Genomic DNA, 21,721 nt, shown 5'->3' with positions numbered 1-21,721 from the left:
AAAACCGACTTTTTTTTTTAACAGGAGTTTTACAGAAGTCTGCTAAAACCTTAATAGAAGCTTTGAGCCAGACAATCCTTTAATTCAACCCCTGAACTTTTGAACAACAATTTTATTTAGAAAGTTGATTTATTCATAAGTAAATAGGATACAGTGTGGATGAAGTACAAGGGATCAGGAGGCAGTTATTAGATTTATAAGTACAAAAGCCTCACTGTTGCAGACAGTGGAGGCTCAGCAGTTACTGTACCTTTCAAAACTAATATGTAACCATATCTGTTTTAAAAGAGTGATTCATATTACTCCGAATGCATGAGAAACTCTTTCTCATCCCCACCACAGGAAACTTGAGTCTGATTTTAATGAGCTTCAATTGGAATGTGGCCTTTGAAAAGTAGTGCATTTGAAAAGATGGAACATTAAATTTTGTAATGATGTAAAACATCTTCAATTTTTGACAGGACAATGGTGCTTATTGTGCTTTATGGGCCCAGTGGTGATTCAAAGGTCACTTTGTATATGACTCCACAGACAGGGGCAGCAGTGAATGAAAATTAGGTTACATGTGATCAGCTTTATTATTAATCAGATGAAAATGGATTTTTAACATTTTTCTAATGAGCAACAGAGAAAGAAGAAAATACCATGAATAAAACTACAAGAGGGAACAGCAAGACTGAAATGCACGATATGCATAACCAAACTAATATGTATTAAATCTGAAATCTTTAAATACTGTCTCAAGAAGTAAAATGCAGCTACATATTTTTGTGTCATAAATATATAGAAAACTGCTGAAATACCTACTGTAATTTACTATCTATGTATGTCCTTTGTTTATAACTAACTAATGAACTGATTTCTTCATACAGTATATTATAGCAGTGCCAGATAGCACTGCTATGGTTAAGGTTGTGTCAGCGCTTCTATTATAAATCCTGTTTTTCAGGGGTTTATAACTCAGCTGTAAAAATGCAGCCCAGGCTAAAACTGGGAGTACAAGGTCTCTGCCAGGAAGCACATTTATTTCACAAATTTCCCCGAAATGTCTTTCAGAATATTCTGGTACTACACAGAATCTTTTAGGTTAGAAAAGACCTTTAAGATCATCGAGTCCCACCATTAACCCCTCACTGCGAAGTCCACCACTAAACTGTGTCCCCAGGTGCCACATCAACACGTCTTCCAAATACCTCCAGGGACGGTGCTAAAAATACTGCAGAAGTTCACTAGTTTAGGACTCTGCACTTGCTTAACTTTAGAAATGTGTTTGATTGAAAGAAAAAAAAAACACAACCAAAAAAGCATGCACCTTTATAAAAAGGCTAACACGCCTTTACTCTGGAAAGAGAAAAAAATAATTGTATTTTTTAAATCCTTTGAAATATCGCTCCTGAGCGGGGTGGTGCTTTTTCATACCCTGGAATATTTTCATGCTAAATAAAACATAGTGCTACAGAATTAGATTGTTGAACATTTACCATTGGACCCACACGCTACGAATGAACTTGCATTAAACCTCACATTAATAAAGCGCTTGATCACAAGAAGCCTGTGTGTCTAGCTCGGTGTTTAGCTCAGCCAAATGCCATTTGGCTATCAAAGACCTGTTTTGATTAGCAACTAGTGCCAAGAAGGGGGGAGAGGAGTGGCTTGTAGAAGCGAGAAACGCTTCTTTTCACAGTTAATCACCCAAAGAGAAGCAGAAAAAAAACCCGACAGAACAGCGATGGCTGAGAGGCAAATCCAAACCCAGCTCTTCTGACAACAAAACATACTGCGGTCACCATCCTGCCAGTCAACGGGACTGTGGGCACCACTGCGGAAAGCTCCTGGCCGGGGCTGGGGCTGTCTGACCTGAAACACCATTATTTTCAACTTTGGAGGAACGCCGTCGTTAACACGCCTCGAAGGAATGTTGAGGAATGAACGTTGCAACAGCAAAAAGCCCCGGTCAGCACAAGCGATGGTGTTACACAGGAGGCTGGGAGTATTTTCTGTTTTTCAAACAGATTTACTGGGATATAAGCGGGTGAGTGGAGGGGGCCGCACACAGCTGTGTGAAGAGCTCTGCACAATCCCTCCCTGCTCCCTTACCCAGCACATGCTCCCAGGCTTGGCGTGGGGGGAATGGATGTGTCCTCCTGTCCCGCTTGTGCTGCCTGTGCCCAGCCTGACCCGAGTTTTTCCACACTGGGCATTCCTGAAAGCACCCTATGACTCCGTACAAGGATAGCTGCTGCATCCTAAGCAGAGCTGTTATTCCCACTGACATGACATTAAAATACAGACAGGATGTTAGTCAACCTTTTTCATGTCTCTCCTTCCATCTAAAACCTTACTGCTGAGGGTAAGCAAGGAGCAATGGTGGAGGTGCAGGAGAACCCATGCAGCACTGGCTGCTCCGAGCACAAAGCCAGGGTGCCCCCAAACCCCTGCAGCTCACCAGCCACCACCCCAGCCCAAGGACCACGGCCACAGCAGCACAGGACCACAGGGCACACTCCTCCCAGAGCCACTTCTTTCTGAGGAACACCTGAAGCTTGCACAAGTTTCCCATGTCCCTGTGCACCCACACAGGCACAACCACAGTCTTGGCCTAAAGCTGCCAAAACCAAATCCCTCAAGCTCCAATACAATGTCATTGTCATATTCCAGCTTCCTCTATGGTGGGAAGTGCCTGACAGAAAAACCACTTGGGCACACCCAGAGCTGTACCTTTCAGGGAACCATATATGACCCCTCCAGAGCCATGAGCAGATCCTTTCCTCAGCACCACAAGCCCACACTATGACAGAGGGATGCTCTATTGCAGCTGCAGGGTGGTGCTGCCCACACAAAAAGCAAGTTCTGGGTAGAAGCAGGAATGTTTGAGTGACTGATGGCTGCAGACACAGCAGCTGCCAACCAGACAGACAGACTGATTGTTATTGACAGCAGAGGGTTTGAAGGGAAACCACAGACATTCCCCCAGGTTCAAAAGGAGGAGGATTCAGCATCATCTTACTGTGTTTCTGAGGTGCTGCTGGTTCACCTGCAATGAGGGGGCTGAAGTAGTGAGCTGCACCCTGCTTTAACCAAGCAAGAGATGAGAGCAGCAGTAACCGGTGCTTGCTTAATGATGCATGGCTGCTCTGATGGTGATTTGTTAGCTTCTAACCCCTTCGCTCCAGTCATGGGCTGGGGAGCCTGCCCCAAAAAGACTTTTACGTGGGATAGTCTCCTGCTTTCTGGCTTATTTCTGGGGGAAGATACATGGGTAATTAATTTCCCATATACTTTATCTGAGTTTGTGATCTTACTCCCAAGGAGGGCAGGGAGTACTGAAGACTGTTGGTACACTCTGAAAGGGAAGAGAAGGGAAGCAATATAAAATATCTATTTTGTTAAATAAGGATGTAAAATGGTCCTTTGATCACCCTATGAGTCAGTTCCTGACAAGTGTTTATTCTGCTGGCTATGGTCTCCGTGACTGTCCTGGGCTGCAATATTAATGTATGTCTCTTTAAGAAAATAGATCCCATTTGCAGAAAAATATAGAGGATATGCCATAGTATTTTTGATTATTATGCTGAATGGCCATGTAAAATTAGTACAGTATATTGGCACTGATTCCTGCTGTACTGAGGCTCCTTTGTGAAATTAGTTAATTAGTTCTCCCCCCCCCCCCCCCCCCCCCCCAACTTGACTTGGATAAATCTGTGGGTATCACAAGTATAAAGAATTTTGCTTTTCTTGGCTATTTTTTTCTCTTTCCCCCTTTTCAAAGGAAATTTCACCCATCTATTCGGATAGCACCACTTGCTTTGGATGAAGATGACTGGCTGAAGAAGTAGCGTTGAGAAAAAGTATGTTCTGTGTAGCAAAAAAGCTGCCCATGCTTTCCTTGAGCGTAACTGTCCATCACAGTGTAAGGTGAATAAACAGATTCTGCAGACTGTTAAGATCTTGTTAATTCTTTCATAAATTAACCACAAAAAAAGTGTTAATTAACTAGTAAAACGTTTGGGGATTCTTTGAGGGGAAAAAAACCTATGCACTGGAAAAGTGTATGCTTAACACTATGTAAAAAATACAGGTTTTTTACTCAATTTCTGAGGCTTCTACAACAAAGTGCAGAGAAAGGCAGATGAAATTATTTTCTGACTACATACACTGAATAAGCCCAATGGGAACTTCTGTATATAGTTATCAGTGGCACTGAAATCTGCTTAGGAAAGCAACAAGTCTTTTGTTCTGTTGACAACAGTTATTACAATTAATTCATTTTGTGATTGGTATTTGCACTGAGTGACAAGGTGTTATTTTACCTCAGTAAAAGTTAAAATGGTAATACCTACATGCGAAATAACACTGAGTTTGCTATCGCTCAGTGAAAGAAAATCTCTCCTCAGAAATGCCTGCTCAGCCACCACTCCCGCAAACTTGCAGTGTTGCCATCAGGCTTCTACCCCTCCCATTTCCCCAGGGTTTGTTTTTACTGCTCTAAAAGTTTCCGGGGGAGGGGGAAGGGGGGGAAGAAAAAAGTTGTCTTGTTTTTTGCTGAAAGACAAAAGAAAACATAAACACAGCAAAAGGCCTGCAAGTGCTCAGCTGCATGCTGGGGGGAGATGCCTGCTGCAAGAACAGGCTCCCTGGCCAGGGTCACATTGCCAAGGGCAGGACACAGCATCCTCTTGGATGAGTACCACTGCGGCAGGGGCTGGGGAGTGGTTCTGGGGCTCTGAGCTATCAGCATGCCCTTTACCAGGGTAGGAGACAGGTAAGTCCAACCATGAGCACAGCACCAGGATGCTTTTCATGCTGCCTTGGGAGTGCTGAAAAGGAGGGTCCTTTCTTCCCTGAGGGTGCAATCGTCCGTGCTGGAGAATGCTCTGTCCCCCCAGAGCAGCAAACAGGAGTCGACTCGCTGCGGTCCTGCTCCTTGCAGGAATACAGGATGCATGGAGCACTGAGCAGTCCTGGGTGGAAAGAGGGGCGTCTCCCACCTGTCGAGGCAGGGCAAGGTGCCAGGCAGATGCTGGTGTCCCGCGAGCCGTAGAGCTCAAAGCAGCGGTTTACGAGTTAAAAGGCTTCGAGGGTAATTCAGATGCTGCTTGGGCCTGTCCAATAGCATCTTCCTGACCACAGGAAAGACCTGTGCAGAGCCTGAGAGACCCCAACACCTGTGGAGCTGCCCTGTACCACTGCAGAAGCTGTGCTACATAACTACCTATTTCAGACCCAGCAGACTCACATCTGGACCTATTCCCTCTCTGTGAAACAGCTGCACACATCTGCATGTGAAGGAGGCCCCTGCGCTGGCCAGCAAACCCTTGGCTGCTCATTTTAGCACAAGAAAGACAAAACAAGGAGCAAGGAGTATTAGATGGTATAAATTTTACCTTTTCTAGCAGAACCCAGCAAACCAAGGAAAGTTTGCAGAGCTAGCAAATGGCAAATAACCCATTAGCTATGGATTGCTCAGCACGTCTCTACTTTTATTATAAGTTAGCCTCACTAAACCACTGACTTAACAGAGAATCATTATAAATCCCCATTTTGATTTTTTTTATTAGCAGTATTTATCACCTTCTCAAAATCAATCCTATATTTTTAAATTAAAACAAATGACTACTTGTACTGCAATCAATATTAGTACATTTCCTTTTTTTAAAAAAAGGAGAAAAAATGGAATACAAAGAAATGTCCTTCTTTGGCTGCATCAATCCAATTTCAATATAATTCAATATTTAATAAATATAATCCTCTGTGTCTGTGCAGGGAAACATCATAAAAAATGCAAAAGGTTTCCTGGTCTCCAATAACTAGCATGAAACAAAGTGTTTCCTTATTCCTTCCATAAATACTGCAGTCTTACGCTACTGGGATTTTTTTTCTTCCTGTGTATTAGGAAGAGTTTGCTCTCGTGTATAAGAAAGGAGGCTTACATATTTCATGATTAAAAATCAAAAATGCTACCTCCCATCTCAAAAAAAAAAAATTACCATTTTTATCTCTTTGTACTTTTTTGGCTTTTGTTTTGGAAAGGGCAAAGAAGAAAAACCTTATATAATACCTAATTTGTACATCTGTGGTTTCCCTCTGACTTGCGCAGGCACCATATGTTTTTAATTATCATAATAGCCTTAAAGAACCTGTTCAGGGGGAAACACATATGATCCTTTTATTACCAGTTTGTAATTTAAACAGTTTTAACAGAAAAGGTCTGGCTATAAGGGACTGAGAGGCACAAAGGTCTAAAAACCCCATTATTGACCTCTGTAAGCATGAGTTCAGATCCCACCCACCGAGGTGGGACCCGGCTCGCCGGCCTTTGACAGAGGTAATCAGTCGCATGTGAAACGGCTCTTCAGGACCTTAAAAGACATAATCTCCGATCTCAAATGACTCGATGTTTCAGTCCACACAATGAAAACGGGGTCTATGAATGTTATCATGCGCCTGATCTGCGCTTTCCTCTCCCTGGTGAAGGCTCCAGGGTGATCGTGCTGTAGGAGAAGCCCTGTGAATGCCAGGAGCCCCGAATTTCACCAATTCCCATCAGTTGTCGCCCTTTCAAATTCCTGGGTTTGTCCTTTATGCAAACACAAGGCTGGTGGGCGCGCCAGTCTCCCAGCCTCGGGAAACAGCCGGATTCTCAGAGGTAGGAATTAAATTTAACAAGTTCAATTCACTCCTGATTCTGGACATCTAAACACATAATCAGACTGATAATGTTATTAATTACCATTCAAATGACAACCTTTGACACTGGCATGCTCCCACAACCTCCCTACTCCAATAAAAAATCATTGGCATGAAAACCCACAGTCTTATGAAATTGCAAATAAGCAGGCACTGAACAACTGGGAGTGAGCAAAATCCTACTTTTCAGAGAGAAAGCAGAGGCTCACACAATAGCTTGGTCACTTGACCCAAAATGAAATTCTGCTCAACTTCTTCCCAAACCAGATAATTTGCACCCCAAACAAAGAGCTGTGGGGAGAAGAGGGTGGGGAAGGGAGTCTAGCTAAAATTACACCGAGGCTGGAAGTCGTTACAGCTCCATCTCGGGAGATGGATGGTGTCCTCATTAGAACAAAGCTTCATTTAGACAGACAGACAGAATCCTTATTAGAACATTAGACTGAAAATGTCAGGAAATACAAAATTAAGATTTTGCAAATAAATGCTGACTTGGAGGAAAAAACGTTGGAGCTCCCTATACAGATCCCACTGGAGACACCTAGGAAAAATGAAATCACTCAGGAATAGCAACCTCCCATCCCATGCCAATCTAACCCTTGGAAAACGTAGTTTCACAAAACTCAGAGGTTTCTCTTCTTGGGCAAAGTGGTTTCCACCCATGATCTGACACTATCGGCTCCATCCCTGAGGGAGGGGAGGACATGGGACCTGCCTCTTCCTACTGCCTGTTTTGGGGGAAACCCACCCAGAGGAGGTTGTGCTGATCTTGGAAACCTATTTCCAGCTGCACAGACCCCCGAACATGTGAATCAGCAATTCTGTGCCCTTCTCTGTCTCACTCCCCATCCCCAGGCCCTCTGCTTTCTCTGGGGAAACTCAGGTATTTTGCAGTGATGGAAAGACAGCTTAATTATCTTGCATACAAAAAAGACGGTCATTGTTTTCTGTTTTACCTGAAACCTAATGGATCTTGGGACACCAGACGTGGATGCTCAAAATTCCCTCCGGAGCCTTTCTGGTGATTTGTCGTCTCCTGGTTGCCTTTGGCGCACACCGGTCTCTGCTGAGGTAATATGTGAGCCACTGCACACTAAAAGCAGATTTTTGAGAGAGGAAGTGCGTGCACACACACACACACATACAACCACCCGCCACACACCCTCCACCCCTTTGTCCTGCACCTTGCTTGCAGGTCCTGCTCCAAAGCACAGAGACCTGAGGAGGAACTTCACATCTCAGAGGCAATTTGGATGGAAAAGGCAGGGCAGGATTTGCTCCCAAGAGAGGCACAGCACTGCAGAGCTCTGCATGCTGCGGTCCTCTGGGAACCTCCGGGGCTGTGGGAAAGGGCTGAGAGTGCTGCTGTCCCCCATGCTTTGCTGAGGCAGATGCCAGCAGCCGGTGGGATGGACGTGCTGCCCTATTCTTTGTGGACACAGTGGCTCTCACATGGCACCAAGTCACCCACCTGCATGTCACCGGCTCTTCCCTTTTGCCAGGCTCTAGGCCTCCACATTGAACTTTCTACTTGGGCCAGAAGGGGTGCTTATGGAAACAGAGATTCTGCTGGGATTAAATAATTAAAAAAAAAAAAGAAATCTTGCATTTAATGTTCTAAATAAATAAATAAATAATTTTCTCTTTGGGTGTTTTTCCCCCCCCCGAGTTTGAATCTAGTGAAAATCTAGTTTTCCCTTCCCATAACTTCACCCACATACTCATTAGGATGAAGTTTTCTGGTGAAACAGAAGTGCTCGGTGTTTGACTGGCAGCATGGGGTAGATGGCAGGGAGCACCACACGCTGCAGTTGCACAACCAGAGGATGATTACTCAGCAGGCATGCTCTTCTCTTGCGCAGACATGTTTGTGTACCTCTCAAACCACCTTCTAAGCAACTGACTCCACCAGCCACCAGCAAAGGAAGGAGCATGACCTACCCCACCCTTGGAAAGATACACAGGATCCATCCATCTGTTGAACTCATGTCGACCACCACCAAGTCAAGTCAGCCTAGGGACCACTCAAGCAAAGTGCTTCCACCTTTTCCTCTTCTTTTCTCATACATGTACGAGCATAATTCCACCTTAAGAGAAATCCCAGTTCTGGGCACAAACTTTTTCTATTTAAGGATCCTCCTTTCATGGTGAGGATCCTCCAAATTTCCAAAAAGTGGGTAACAACAATACCACTGTGATCCCATCTGTACACAGCAATGGCACTGTAATGCACAGAGCATAAACCACCAAATTCCCACAGACAGCATCTGTCTTACTACAAACAATGGACCATTATCTTGTAAATAATTCTGATTAAGCTGCAGCATTTTCCCCAAGCGAACAGTAGGGGAGAAGAGGGTGAGGATTTTTCTAGTGGGAATGCCCTCTTTCTCCTTCCCCAGCACTGACACTCAGGTTTTTATTCAACTGATTGCCCCCCTCCCCTCCCTGCTCTGTCCCCCATGGCTTGGTTTTCATCTTCTGACCTTATACAGCTGTCAATCATTTTGGCAACTAAAGAGGGAGCCATCCCATCTCTATCCTTTGGAAAAGCTTTCCTGGTTTGTTGTTTTTTTTTCTTTGTCACCCCAATGTACAATGGCTAGTGTATGCACCCATAAACCCTCCTGTTCTTAAACAGTTCTTGTGTGAGAGGATGAACAAACCAGCCGCTGGGCACACGTTGGTGCTGGTTGGAGTTGGGGATGTCTGGTTGTGCCAGGGATTCATCTTGGTGCATTTGGTATCACAGTGAGCATCACATGGAAGCAGACTTCGCTGGGCAAAAGCTGTCACCTTCTTCAAGCTCTCAGCAGGGAGAGCAGAGCCTTCAGCTACCCATGGCAGGAAGGACCTGCACTTCTCTGCATCCCAACACTAGCAACAGGCGTAACAGGATGATTTTAAAGGATATAAAAAAAAAAACCAAGGGCACAGACCAGAACAGTGCTAGCTGTGCAAAGGGACAAGTGAAAAAAGAAACAGGGGTAATGTGGTCCTTTCTCCTAATGCTCACAAACTGACCTTCAAGGCCAGGTTGGACAGAATTTCAAGCAACCTGCTCTAGTGGAAGGTCTCCCTGCCCATGGCAGGGCGTCGGAAGTGGATGAGCTTTAAGGTCCCTTCCAATCCAAACCAGTCTGTGATTCTATGATTCTACGATGAATTATATAGTGAGAACTTATATAATGTATTTAATCTTCAAGGTGCTTTACAAACATTAATGCATTAGTTTATCCTCACAACACTCCTACCAGGGAGATAAGTACTATTATTGCACTATTATTTTCTACTTCACAATGAGAATCCAAACTTATTTTTTCCCATGGTCAGTGAGCGGATCACACATAGACCTGCAGGAGGAGCGAGGGCTGCCAGCTTCTGAGTGTGAGCCCCCCCTCCCCAAACCTTATTTAAAAGACTTGTGCTCTGCCAGAGTCATGGCACATATCGGGATATGCCTTCAGTTTTTCCTTCAGTAAGAGATAATTAAGGAACAATTCCTTCTCTGATCCCCAGCATGACAGGCTATTTTCTACCCCACTGTTGCTCTGCTGTCTGAACAATGGCTGTTTTATGCAGGGAATGGCGCTACAGATGCCCCAGATCAGAGGAGATCAGCTTAAAGAAACCTGCCGGGACGGCGTCTCACTCCACAGACAATGGGGCAGGCTGGGTGAGCGTGCCTTATGGGGGGGAAGGCCTCAGGAGCACCTGCTTGTAACTGGCAACGCTCCGGGCAGGGGCATCTGTTAGCCAAAGTCACTCACATCCAGCTTACCTATCCAGAAGTTTCATGTAGTGGGAAAATGGTTGTGGTTTGGGGCATTTTGTCTCAGTCCTAAGAATACTCCTTTTGCTTCCATGCGGGAGGGATGTGTTGTGCTCCTAGTTCACCTCTGTGGTTCGTGTCTGCTCCTTGCCAGCAAATGTGCAGCTACTTCAAATGGCACTAACAGCAACAGTGAGCTTGAAAGGCTTGTTTTCAAGGCATCTCAAAGAAATTAAATTGTGACTGAGTCCTCCAAGAAAGAATTCAGCTCCAAGAACTGAAATCAACATTGGGGGTGACACACTGAATGTGTTTCACCTGTTATAATCCTTGTTGGTGAATATTTCACCCACTCTGGGCTTTCTCCTCACTAGTTGGTTTTGACAATAATAAAAATGCACAACACCCCAAACCTTGTAGGTAAATTCCTAGCTTGGAAAAGGCACATTCATTAACAAAATAAGCTGCCCAGTTAATAAGCCATGGCATATTGCAGAAGACATGACCACATCTTACTGGGGAAAGGCCTGTACCTAGACATTGCTTCAGAACAACCAGAACAATTGTTTAGTGAGAAATGTTTTTTGCATATGACTCATCAACCCTTTAAAACAGGATTTCTTATAGAATACAAGTGCTGACACAGCCTTCACTTGAGTGGTGTGACTGCAGCTGTATAATTACAACTTTAGATTTGATGTTATGGACCTTAGGTTACGCTGTTCGGACAAATGCTCCATTGTGTTATGGAGATTTTTTTTTCCTTAGTCATATTGCCCACAGGACAATAAGGACTATATTCACAGCTCACTGCATAGAAGTTTAGGCATGTAACAGCCAGCGGTATTACACAAGATGAGATACCCTATGGGGGTTAAATGGATTCATAATTGACACTTTCTCTCATCTTTTTTTCTTTTTGCTCCTAGTTGATACTTTTTTGGAAGTGCTCTCCAAATAAAAGGAAGAACAATCTCACACTGAGTCTGGATAAATGTTACAGTTGTCTCGCAAATGCTGTATTAATTCTAGCCCTTCCAAAATAATATAATTGTCCTACTGCTGAACTACAGATTTTTCTCAGTATGACACATAACACTAAAATGTCAGGTCCTGACTCAGTGTTTTGGTGGAATAAATAAAAAGTACCAATATGCTATTCAAATCTAACAGCATTAATGAAGATGTGACACTGGGAGCCTTGGTCATGTTTGCCTTCCATTGCATCCTCAGCTGTGCATCAACCAGCAGGCCATCTGTAATGGGTTCCATCTTGGAAACACTTATCATAGGCCTGAGTGAGACTAATGGGCCTGATGGGACTGGTTGCTCTGTGCTTGCTTTACTCAGGTGGATGGTTTGCAGGTCTAAGGAGGGAGGTTGCACTCAGGACATCCTTCCCATGGGAAACCAAACCAAGAGTTCAGTGCCATCTGCAGTTCTGAAGGCTGTGACTTAATGTAAGGCTAGGCAAAATTAACCAAGAAAGATCTCTCAGGGACTGTATGCACCTGGCATTTCTCTGCAGGGATAGGCACTGTATACCCATTACACACTGAGGCTCTATTTCCAGCTGCAGAGCTAGACCCAAATATGTATCTCACCCTGGCCAGGCAGCCAGGCACTAATACTGACATACTTAATCCATCCCCGTATTACTCATTTTTAACCCAGTGGCCTCCATAAGAATTTCTGCTGGATTTTAATAGTGACAGAGGAGAAACAGGTCCCATATTCCCAAGATATTTTTCTGGTATGGAGGAAACAAGTCTGATGCCCCCCCTTTATATACCTGCCTAACGGTACGTGGCATTGTTCTAGTGACAAACCACATCTTTCAGAAGGCTACATTTTTATTAAATACCCTTTACAAGGCCAACAAGTAGCTTTGCAGAGTTTGCCTCTCAAAGCAGCAAACAATTGTGAATCTCATGAGTGGTCTTTGGTCTACCAAAAGGTTTTCTCGAGAGTTTTCTTGAGCGAATTAACAAAATGACTCAAAACTGCGCTAATGGTTAACAGCTTTTTTTTATTAGCAACACTGAGATAAGTTATTGAAGCATTTTAGTATTGTTTTACATTCCATTCAGATGACCTAACTTGTAACTCCATATACATTTAAAGATATAGTTTGACACTTATTCAGAAAGCAACAATTATTAAAACTTACATACCTTCATTACCAGGAAACCTTAATATATTTTCTAATTACTTCCAACAATACTCTATTCCAAAGCACATGATAACCCACTAGAAGTTTACACATTTCACTTCAATCACAGGTTTTAAATTGTGGATGTCAGAGTGCTGTTCATTGAATTTCACTGTCTTTCTTGGTTAATATTGGAAAACCTGGCACAATATATTAAGCTAGAAATATTGCTTAAAGAATATGAAAAAAGATAACTACAGTATTTTTTTCTGCTAAAGCATTACAAAATACAGGACCATTAAAAACTCAAATAGAAATGACAATAAATAACCTTAAAAATGTTAAGAGAATTTTCACTCATACTAAAGTCCATTCCCTAAGCTTGCCAAACACATAAATAACAGAACATATTTAGGACCTCTATTTTTGTACTATGACAATGGTTTGTTATATATTGTGGATGTATTGTGTACACATATATTAATGCTTACACTTAAGGTATATATTTTTTTCTTTCCTGAAACAATTAATAAGCCTCAGGTAATTATTCATCCCCATCACTATAGGTATATAGGTAGGTGGGAGCAAACCTCAGAGAATCCAGATATGCAATAAGATATCCTAAGTTCTACAAAGATGAATTTGGTTATTTATTTCTGAAAGCCTATAACTAAAAATTATAATTGCTCTCAAATTAATTGTTTAAAATTGGCCTCATAAGATGTATTAATCATACACTTAGTTTTGACTTACAAGGATATCTAAATTGTTTGTGTTTATGAGTAGTTATAGGAAATACTATACCTCAGACACAAGAATATATTTTCCTGAACCAAAACACAAACCAGAGCATTGTCTGACTTTGGAAAGACCTGGAAACTTCTCTATGCCTGTGCCTAATCCTAAATTGTAATTAAATTTGATCTGGATATGACAAAAACAATAAGAATATATTGTTGTGGAGACGAAACTTAGAGCAGAATCGTACATCTCTAAGCTTACATCATTATTTTGTCTCTGCAAAGAAAAGCCTTTCTGTGTTAGGGATTTGCCTTGGTGCGGCTGGCCACTGATGTCTGAAATCAAGGCACATACCAAGGCCTCCTTTTGCAAACACAATCACCCTTTCAGATGTGGAGCTGGGAGGGACTGAATGCCTCCAGTTTCACTGGCAATACAAGGTGCTCAGCACTCAGCTTTATCAGATGTTTTAGGGGTTAATTTCCAGAAACATAAATGGAATGGGAATGTTACACTGTGACATGAAAAAAGGTAAGAAATCAAAGTTTTCAACAGTAAACAGAATGGTGATATCAACACCTGACTTCTGACAGCACAAAATACAATCAAATTAAGCTACATGAATATACCAGTGAAATTTAAAGTCCAATAAACATAGGACCCAATTCTGCAATCCTTAGTCATGTAACTAGTCCAACTCATCAAGAATAAGGGATGCAAGACTGGGTCCTACTTAGCTTCTGCTTCTGAAGTCAGTGTTAATTCAGACAGTATCTTTTCTAGCCAAAAACATGCAGCAAAAGGAAAGTAACATAAACAAGGCTAAATGTCAACAGTGTTTGCAGACTTACAGACACCATCCATTTGTTTGTATTGAAATGACTAGCGAACCATTTGGCAAATACAGTGCTATTCACAGACCGGCCCTTTTCTCCAGCAACACAAACTTCACTGGATCACTGGCATTCCCAGTTAATTAAAAAAAGGAAGCAAGCCATATGAGTTTGGTTTTGTATTGCCATGCAAATGGCACAGCAACATCCGAAAACACGGCTGAAACCCAAGCATGGGGCTGAGGTGCTGATCTGTTCAGCAGTACAGCGCGTACACTACAGGCAGGCCTTGGACCTCCTAATTGAAACTAGAGAAACCTCTTCAAAATCACCATAATGGGGTAAAGAACAGTCTGCAGTAAAACTTCCACATCATTTCATTCTGCCTTCAAGGTAAAGAATATAGTAGTTACTCCTTCAACTGCAGATCTGTTGAAGGACTAACTAAATGCTGGGTTACTTGAGTGCATTACAAGATAGTTTAAATGGGCAGGAGTTCTGTGACTTGCTGCAGTAGAGTGGTATTCCATTGCCTTGTAGCTGTCCCAGAGCTTAAACAGATTGCTTCTTTTTGCTTCTGTTTGATACGGATTTTATAATTTTAAAGAGCTGCAATAAGGATTCAAGTGAAGCCACCATAAACAATTAAAAATCTTTTTCTGTATTTTATATGTTGGTGGTAGTTCTGAAGGGGTTAGCATTATAATCTTTTTGGTTTTGACACCTGTGGCAATAAGCAATTTACAACAACTAAATTCACTATTTAAACATTGGGGTAGAGCACTATAATTATGTGACAGTAAAGCTGTAATAATCTGCCACAATTGATCTTCCCCTTGCCCAGCCCTCTTGTCTGTGCTGCAGTTCCACATTTGGAAGGTATTTCATAAAGTTACAATGCTGAACATTTTAATAATTCTGTGCAATGCTGAACGCTTTCTGCTCCAAAGGAAACTGAAAGTGCTCAGCTTCTGCAGGCTCACAACTCCAAAGCTCCTACCAGACATCCAAAGGGCCTTGCCCTGCTTTCCTACAGTGAAAGAAGGGATAACGGGGTGGAGCCTACACAGAAGAAAACAGCACTAATTGCAGAGGAAAGTGAGCATGAATGGAAGCAAATTAGATTTACAGAGACAACACGGAACTAATACTTTTGGACATCATTAAGTGTGGGTTCAATAGCACTAATCCATCAAGCAACCAGCTAACGCCCAGGACCATCTCTGGCCAATAGTTCTGTAGCCTACCAGCTCTTCTTTGAAAGCCTATACACTTCCCATGCAAAAAATGCAAGTAGGGAAATTTTACCATCCTAGACACAAAGCAGGGAAATTTAAAGGGAAGTAAAGAAAGGAATGGGTCTTGTCACGACTAGATGCTGTGCATATCACATGTAAATTAATGATTTGGAACGTTATTGTGATACAACTACATCTATATGGGAAGACAAGAAGAGTAAGAGAGCATAAAGGGAAAGGAAAACAGATCTGCCAAAACTTGAATACAAAGTAGTTCTAGAACCTCCAAGCACAATTTCTCAAATGAATGAGGGCTGTGAAAGCAGGGTAGACGAATGCTCAAGCCAGCTACCAAGCCATGGAGACACAGCCCTGGGCTTCCCCTCCATGCAGGGCTGCTGGCTGACTAGCCGCAAGGAAAAGCATGTCTGTTTCTTAGAAACTTCATGGTAGCAAAGATTAACAAGACTGGGCCCTAGGTATAGCCACTTGAGACTCCAAAACCAAGTACAGGTCAGGAGTAACTCTAAATTAATCAATGGTGTTTTATTATTTCTTTCTGTTCTTTCCTACATAAATAAAGGAAAAATATTAAAAATATTTGTGTTTTTTCTCAGCAGCATTTTGGCATGGAAATTTCTATATTATGCAGTAACTATGGTTCTTTCCTAATTGTGTCTTTCATCCATACAGCCTGAAGCATGGTAGGAGCATAAATGGATGATGTGTGCATCAACAGTCTCTCTCATTCTACATATAGAGAAACTGAGGACTGTTTTCCCCATGTGTGGTGACCTTCCAAAACAATAATGTGAGCTGGTGGCATTCTCCTTTAGAGATTAAATCCTTTCTGTGCCAAGATTTGTTCTTAAAACCTAACCCATTATCTCAAGGTAAAATCTGCCGACTAAAAATGATCCATGTGGATCAATGGAAATCCCAGCTTGTTTTCATGCAGCCAGAAATTTAACTCAATTAGCATGGCCAATCAAAGAAGCAATCTCAGCTAAATGAAGCTGAGATATTTTATTTCAATTTTATTTCCACTCTATCCTGGCTGTGGAAAGAGCACCACACCTTTCTGTCTTGATTGTGCAAGGTCTGTATCAAGTGTACCAATGCACCAGTGTTCTCTCTTGAGATGTCAACAACCCACACATCATTGGCTGTAAAAAGAAAGGCAGATGCACAGAGTCTTCCAAAATACAAAGGAACAGAAGAATAATGCCCTGGAATTGGGTGCTGGAAGTGGGTCTCAAGTTTTCTGATCTCTCAGGCAGTAGGAGAGACAAAGGCAACCTCAAATAAGGTCATGGGCTTTGTGCAAGAGGGAAGGAAGGCTAATATACAAAGATGCTCCTGATAGCTAATCTACAAACACAGAAACATCAGGTGAGATTCTCAACACTAGCATGCACAGATAGAGTGAATTCACAGTATAAAATGTCACTGAGAACATGAAAAATCCCCAAAAATCACTACTTTCAAGTGGGCAGTGTCCAAGCCAACCTAATAGAAAATAAAATACTGACACGGGGCTTGTTCATACTTATCCACTTTTACTGTGCAATATTGAGAAAAATGAAATAATATATTTAAAAAGTCAGCCCTAATATTTCTATTCTGCAAACACTCAATAGATCGTCAGTGAAGAATTTTAAACAGCTATTTTTGGAGGGGGGAGAAAGGAGAACTTGCACTGCATTTTCCAGTAAAAAAAAGCTTAAAAAGTAGAACAGACAAGCTTCTGTTGGCTTTTTTATCCCTTCATACTTCTAGTCAAATCCATTATCACTGGGCAGAGATCGTGAAAGGGATACAGTCTTTAAAATCATATAAACTCAAGCCATCATAAAATGTCTGTTGAATTGATTGGAAGATGAAATAAAAAACTAATGGAATTAACATTACCTCATTTCAATAGTAAGTTTAGAGGGTGGTTTTTTTGTTGTTGTTTAAAAAACTTATGTCTGGGAAGGAGTATAAAGATCTTTTTTACAAAGCTACTAATCTTGGTTTTCCAATTTTTTACTTGTTTGAATAGTCATTCTCTGGTTTTGTTTTTTTTTGGTTTTTTTTTAAACTGGTTGATTGTACTCCGCAGCTAGAGGAAAAAAAATAAAACCCAAGTACCAGCTGCAAATTAAATCAACTTTCAACTATTTTCAAAACATCAGAAATGTAACTGCTGATTTTGAAGAATCTGGAAATATTTCCAACTCTCTGAATTGGTTCTTAGTGCACTGAGACACGGAAGTTTACAAGTAAGGCTGGGCAGATACTTGGGCTCCTGATTCAGTTTAAGTAATGACAATATGGTGAAGCCAAAATGCTCCAAGAATACAAATGAGATAAACTTTGTGAGGAGAAATCAGACTTCTTCATAAGACCAACTAATACACTTGGAAATGCAGCGAGGGCCTGAAGAAAGGCTTATGGCTTTAAGCACATATACTATTGTAGTAAAGTCAAACAAAGCTCCTACTAACTTTAAGTCAACCAGGGTAAACCACTCTTAAGTGTTTGCAGATTTAGGGTTTTATTTTAAATTGCCAGGCTTTAAAACTGTTGAACACATTTTCTTTTTTTTTTCCTTTTTCTTCTTTTTTGTTTTTAACTTGAATACATTTTAGTGTGCATGTTCAGCTCTGACAATGTTTTCTGATTGGTTTGAAGGTTAAGTGAAACAAGCATTACCAAAGTTTTTGTGATGCTTGCTGACTCTGGTTTTTAAAGTGATACTGCTTTTCATAGGATTTGCATTCTAAAATCTCTTTCAAGCACAAACTATGCTGACAAAATAGGAGATAAATTAAAAAAATAAAATCCTCATTCTCATTTGTTCCAAATAGATTTAACTTTCATTTTTGTCAAATAGGATATGTGTGATATGAGGAATCAAGACTGCAGTTTTGTAAATCAGATACTAATAAAGGTAAAAGGGGGTTTGTTTGTTTGGTGTGCTGTTGGTTTTTTAATTACCTGAAGGCATATTCTTAATTAGGCAAATCAAAAATCCTACAACTGCTAGTTAGAATAGTGAAAATGGTGAAGGTGCCATTGAAACAAAACAAAAAAATCATAAAAAAATAAACAGAAAAAAAAAAAGAAAGAAACAAAACAAAACAGGCTTTTCACCACAGGTAGACACATATCGTGCACTTGGCCTTTGATTTCATCAATATTGTGGCAATTGAACACACCCCAATTCAAAGAAAAGAGGAAATAAAAAAAAAAGGAAAAAGAAAAAGCAAGGTTTGCTTGGCAAAGCATCCAGTGTTTTTTTGTGGGTTCTTACTTATATCAAAATACTGAAAAGTTTGCAAGTTACCATGAAAATAAACTTTTTTCTCCTTTGAGTATGCTAAAGCAGTAAATATCCCCTTCATATGCACTAGCACAGATAGTCTATATTGCTGATACTCTAGTTTAAAAAGCAAGTTCTTTCTAAAATCTTGTATAAGTAAATGCATGCAGCACTGCTGATTTCAATGGAGTAGACCACATATAAGACTAGAATTTGGCCCACAGCATTTAACATTTAAAAAAATGTATTACTAACAAACATGACTAAGTAGATTTAAAGAGCAGCTTCATGATTCTGCACAAGTGTTTTCTGAAATGGTCTAAAAGAAGGTCTAAAACTTACCACACAAGTCAGGTCTCTTGATACATCCACTAGCTGCTGTGCTACTTGCAAGTCCATTAAAGGCTGCTAAGCCATCAGAGCTGTAAGCTCTTAGGACTGACAACATGTTCATCTGCTTCTCCAGGACCTGTGGACCCTGAACTTGCTCAGGTTTCATCACTCCTTGTGCAGTTTCATGGGAGGATAGAAGATTCTGACTGTGCCACTGCTTTTCTGAAGCTTGCGGCAGTGGTGATACGAGCCCTTGTGTTGGTTGTGAGGTGACTGCACTTTGTATGTTATCGCCTCCTTCACTGCTTTCTTTTTTTAGGGCAGACAACTGCTTATTCATAACATCTGGTTCTGTGTCAATGTCTTCATCTTCAATGTTTTCTTCCTTGGAAGATTCCATATCCTCAGATGAAGCTATGTCAGAAAGGTCATCAGTAGCACTTTTATTTACAGAGTCAGAGAGCAGAATATTTGGATCATCTTCGGATTGTTTTTTTATTTCAGGTTCATTACTGGTGCAAGAATTTTGTGCTCCTGTGCCAATAACACCAGGATAAACACCAAACTGCTTATAGAAGTCTGTTGTTGTAAAATTACAAAATGTGGATTCCATGTGGCTGGGCCAGGCAGTGTTCTTTTGCTCTCCCAGGGTCTCTTTATTTTGTCCTTGGGTCATTTTCTCAGAAGCTGAGTCCAGCTGGCTCAGCATGTTTGAAACTGCAGCCTCCTTGCTGGACTGCACAGAAGAAGTGAGCAAGCTCACTTTATTAATCGGGGCCGGAGCTTCTCTAGATTGGTCTTTGTTGTTCCCTATGATGTTGTCTTTACGTTTAGCCTTGCCCAAGTGATTGGCCTGGAGGTGGAGAGCCATTAGTTCCATAGATGAAGTTGTAAAAGAGCAAAATAAGCAGCCGTGCCAGGCAATATTGTCTTGCACAGTGACCGATGTACCAGGGAGGGAGGCTGCATCTGGTCTTACGGATAAGTCAAGAGGTTCATATTGTGACTTTTCTGTTTTTCGCTGTGAGGACTTGCTGCTTATCTTTTCCTCACCACCATCTGAGCCCAGAGCTTTTGCTGAAAGTTGATCTGAGAGAGCTTTATCCTTCATTTCTTTTTCTTTCTTCAAAGAACTTCGGACAAAGTTGTCCATGAAAGCTTGCAAAGACCCTTGGAAGTTCACACCATTCCCAACCATGTTCTGGTAAGCACGGCCAAGTTCAGAGAAGTGCGCTCCTTTGGAAGATATGTCTGAACCCTTCATATTTTCTGAAGGTACTTCAGATGACATGCCAGCTGCTTGTCCTTGCTGATCTCCAGAAGACAGCATTCCAGATGCCCACTGCTGCGAGACCATGCCACTTCGGAAATCGATACCAGGAAGCCCCTTGAAAGCTCCTCTCAATATATCTGGTCTAATAAAGACAGAACTTTTACTTGGTGTCTCATCTTTGTGTTCTTGACTTGCAGTCTGCCCAGAGAGTGGTCCTGCTCCATTCTGCCGCTCACGATGGTGCCGTTCCAAGTGGTATTTGAGGGATGCAGACTGAGTGCCAGCATAATCACAATGTGGACACTTGTAAGGCTTCTCACCTATACATATGGATAATGAGAAAAATATAGAGAATTAACCGTACTCTGGTATATGGATGAGTGAAGGAAAAAAAAAAACAAATTAGCTGCTTGAAAACAATAATATCTTGGAGCTAATAATTCATTTTTTCAAAAAAGAAATGCCTTTAATTGAAGACTAATTCATAAACTGAATATTTCCAAATAGGTTTCCAGAATGTGGGGCTATTCAGGGATGACATGGTATCTACACAAAATTAGCCATCCTTTTCTTAATCTAACATGTAGAAAACTGTTGTAGAATTAAAAACTGTGATTATGAAAATGAAGCATAACAATTTCAACCACAGTAATCATTAAAAGTACAAGTTTAAAAAAAAGAGAGCAAAGAATTTAACAAATGGATGGTTGCAATATTTTGTGTACACAATTGCTCTAAAATTTGTTTAAATTATACACATGGAAACCATTTTTAAACTTAAAAATTTTATGGCACTGTTACGCAAGACTGAAATGAATGATTTAAGTCTTGCTCTGCAGTAAATCATGGATATAATTAGCAAATGGCATACTGCACAAGTAATTTATCATTATTTGGAGGGCACCATTCCAGAAGGATTCAAAGATCTGCAGACCTACTGCATTGTTTCTAAATAAAGAACTATAAATACAGATTCTATAAAATATTAATATCATTACACTATATTATGATTGCAGCATGCAAGAACATATAGTTAAAATAAAAAGTAGTCAATAAAATAAAAAGAAATCAAGTAATAAAAAAAGTACAAAATATATTTAGTTTTGGTATTTGAAATTAGTATTATTTACTGGTTTTTGCAGTCCTTGAAATTTGTGCTAATGGCATTTCTAATGCTCAAGTAGTAAAATGTGCAATTAACCTACCAGAAATGCTTTTATAGGATTACCTTGAATAGAGTTTTAAAACATATAAGGTGATTTTAATGAATTAAAGATATAGGTGAATCCTGCACTAAACTTTCAGTGTTATTCCTATACTTCCTATACTTTAAAAGAGGTAGAAGATATTACACATATAATAAATACTCACATACAGTCATGAAG

At 41.0% G+C, this 21,721-nt stretch overlaps 1 protein-coding gene across 3 annotated transcripts in view; it reads right to left on the bottom strand.

The window, feature by feature from the left end:
• ZNF536 (zinc finger protein 536) overlaps positions 1-21,721 on the bottom strand; it is a 348,533-nt gene that overhangs the window by 98,239 nt on the left and 228,573 nt on the right. For all 3 annotated transcript variants that reach the window (XM_061469112.1, XM_061469110.1, XM_061469113.1), the window contains one exon: positions 19,073-20,656. In XM_061469112.1, the coding sequence (XP_061325096.1) occupies positions 19,073-20,656 (1,584 nt within the window). The remainder of the gene's footprint in view (positions 1-19,072; positions 20,657-21,721) is intronic.

This window comes from Pezoporus flaviventris, unplaced genomic scaffold (assembly GCF_033815535.1).
Source record: "Pezoporus flaviventris isolate CSIRO_AGI_PZ_B2104156 unplaced genomic scaffold, CSIRO_AGI_Pfla_v1 ptg000054l, whole genome shotgun sequence".
Classification (NCBI taxonomy): Eukaryota; Metazoa; Chordata; class Aves; order Psittaciformes; family Psittacidae; genus Pezoporus; species Pezoporus flaviventris.
The sequence above is the reverse complement of the archived record's forward strand: the minus strand, read 5'-3'. Positions and strand labels throughout refer to the sequence as shown.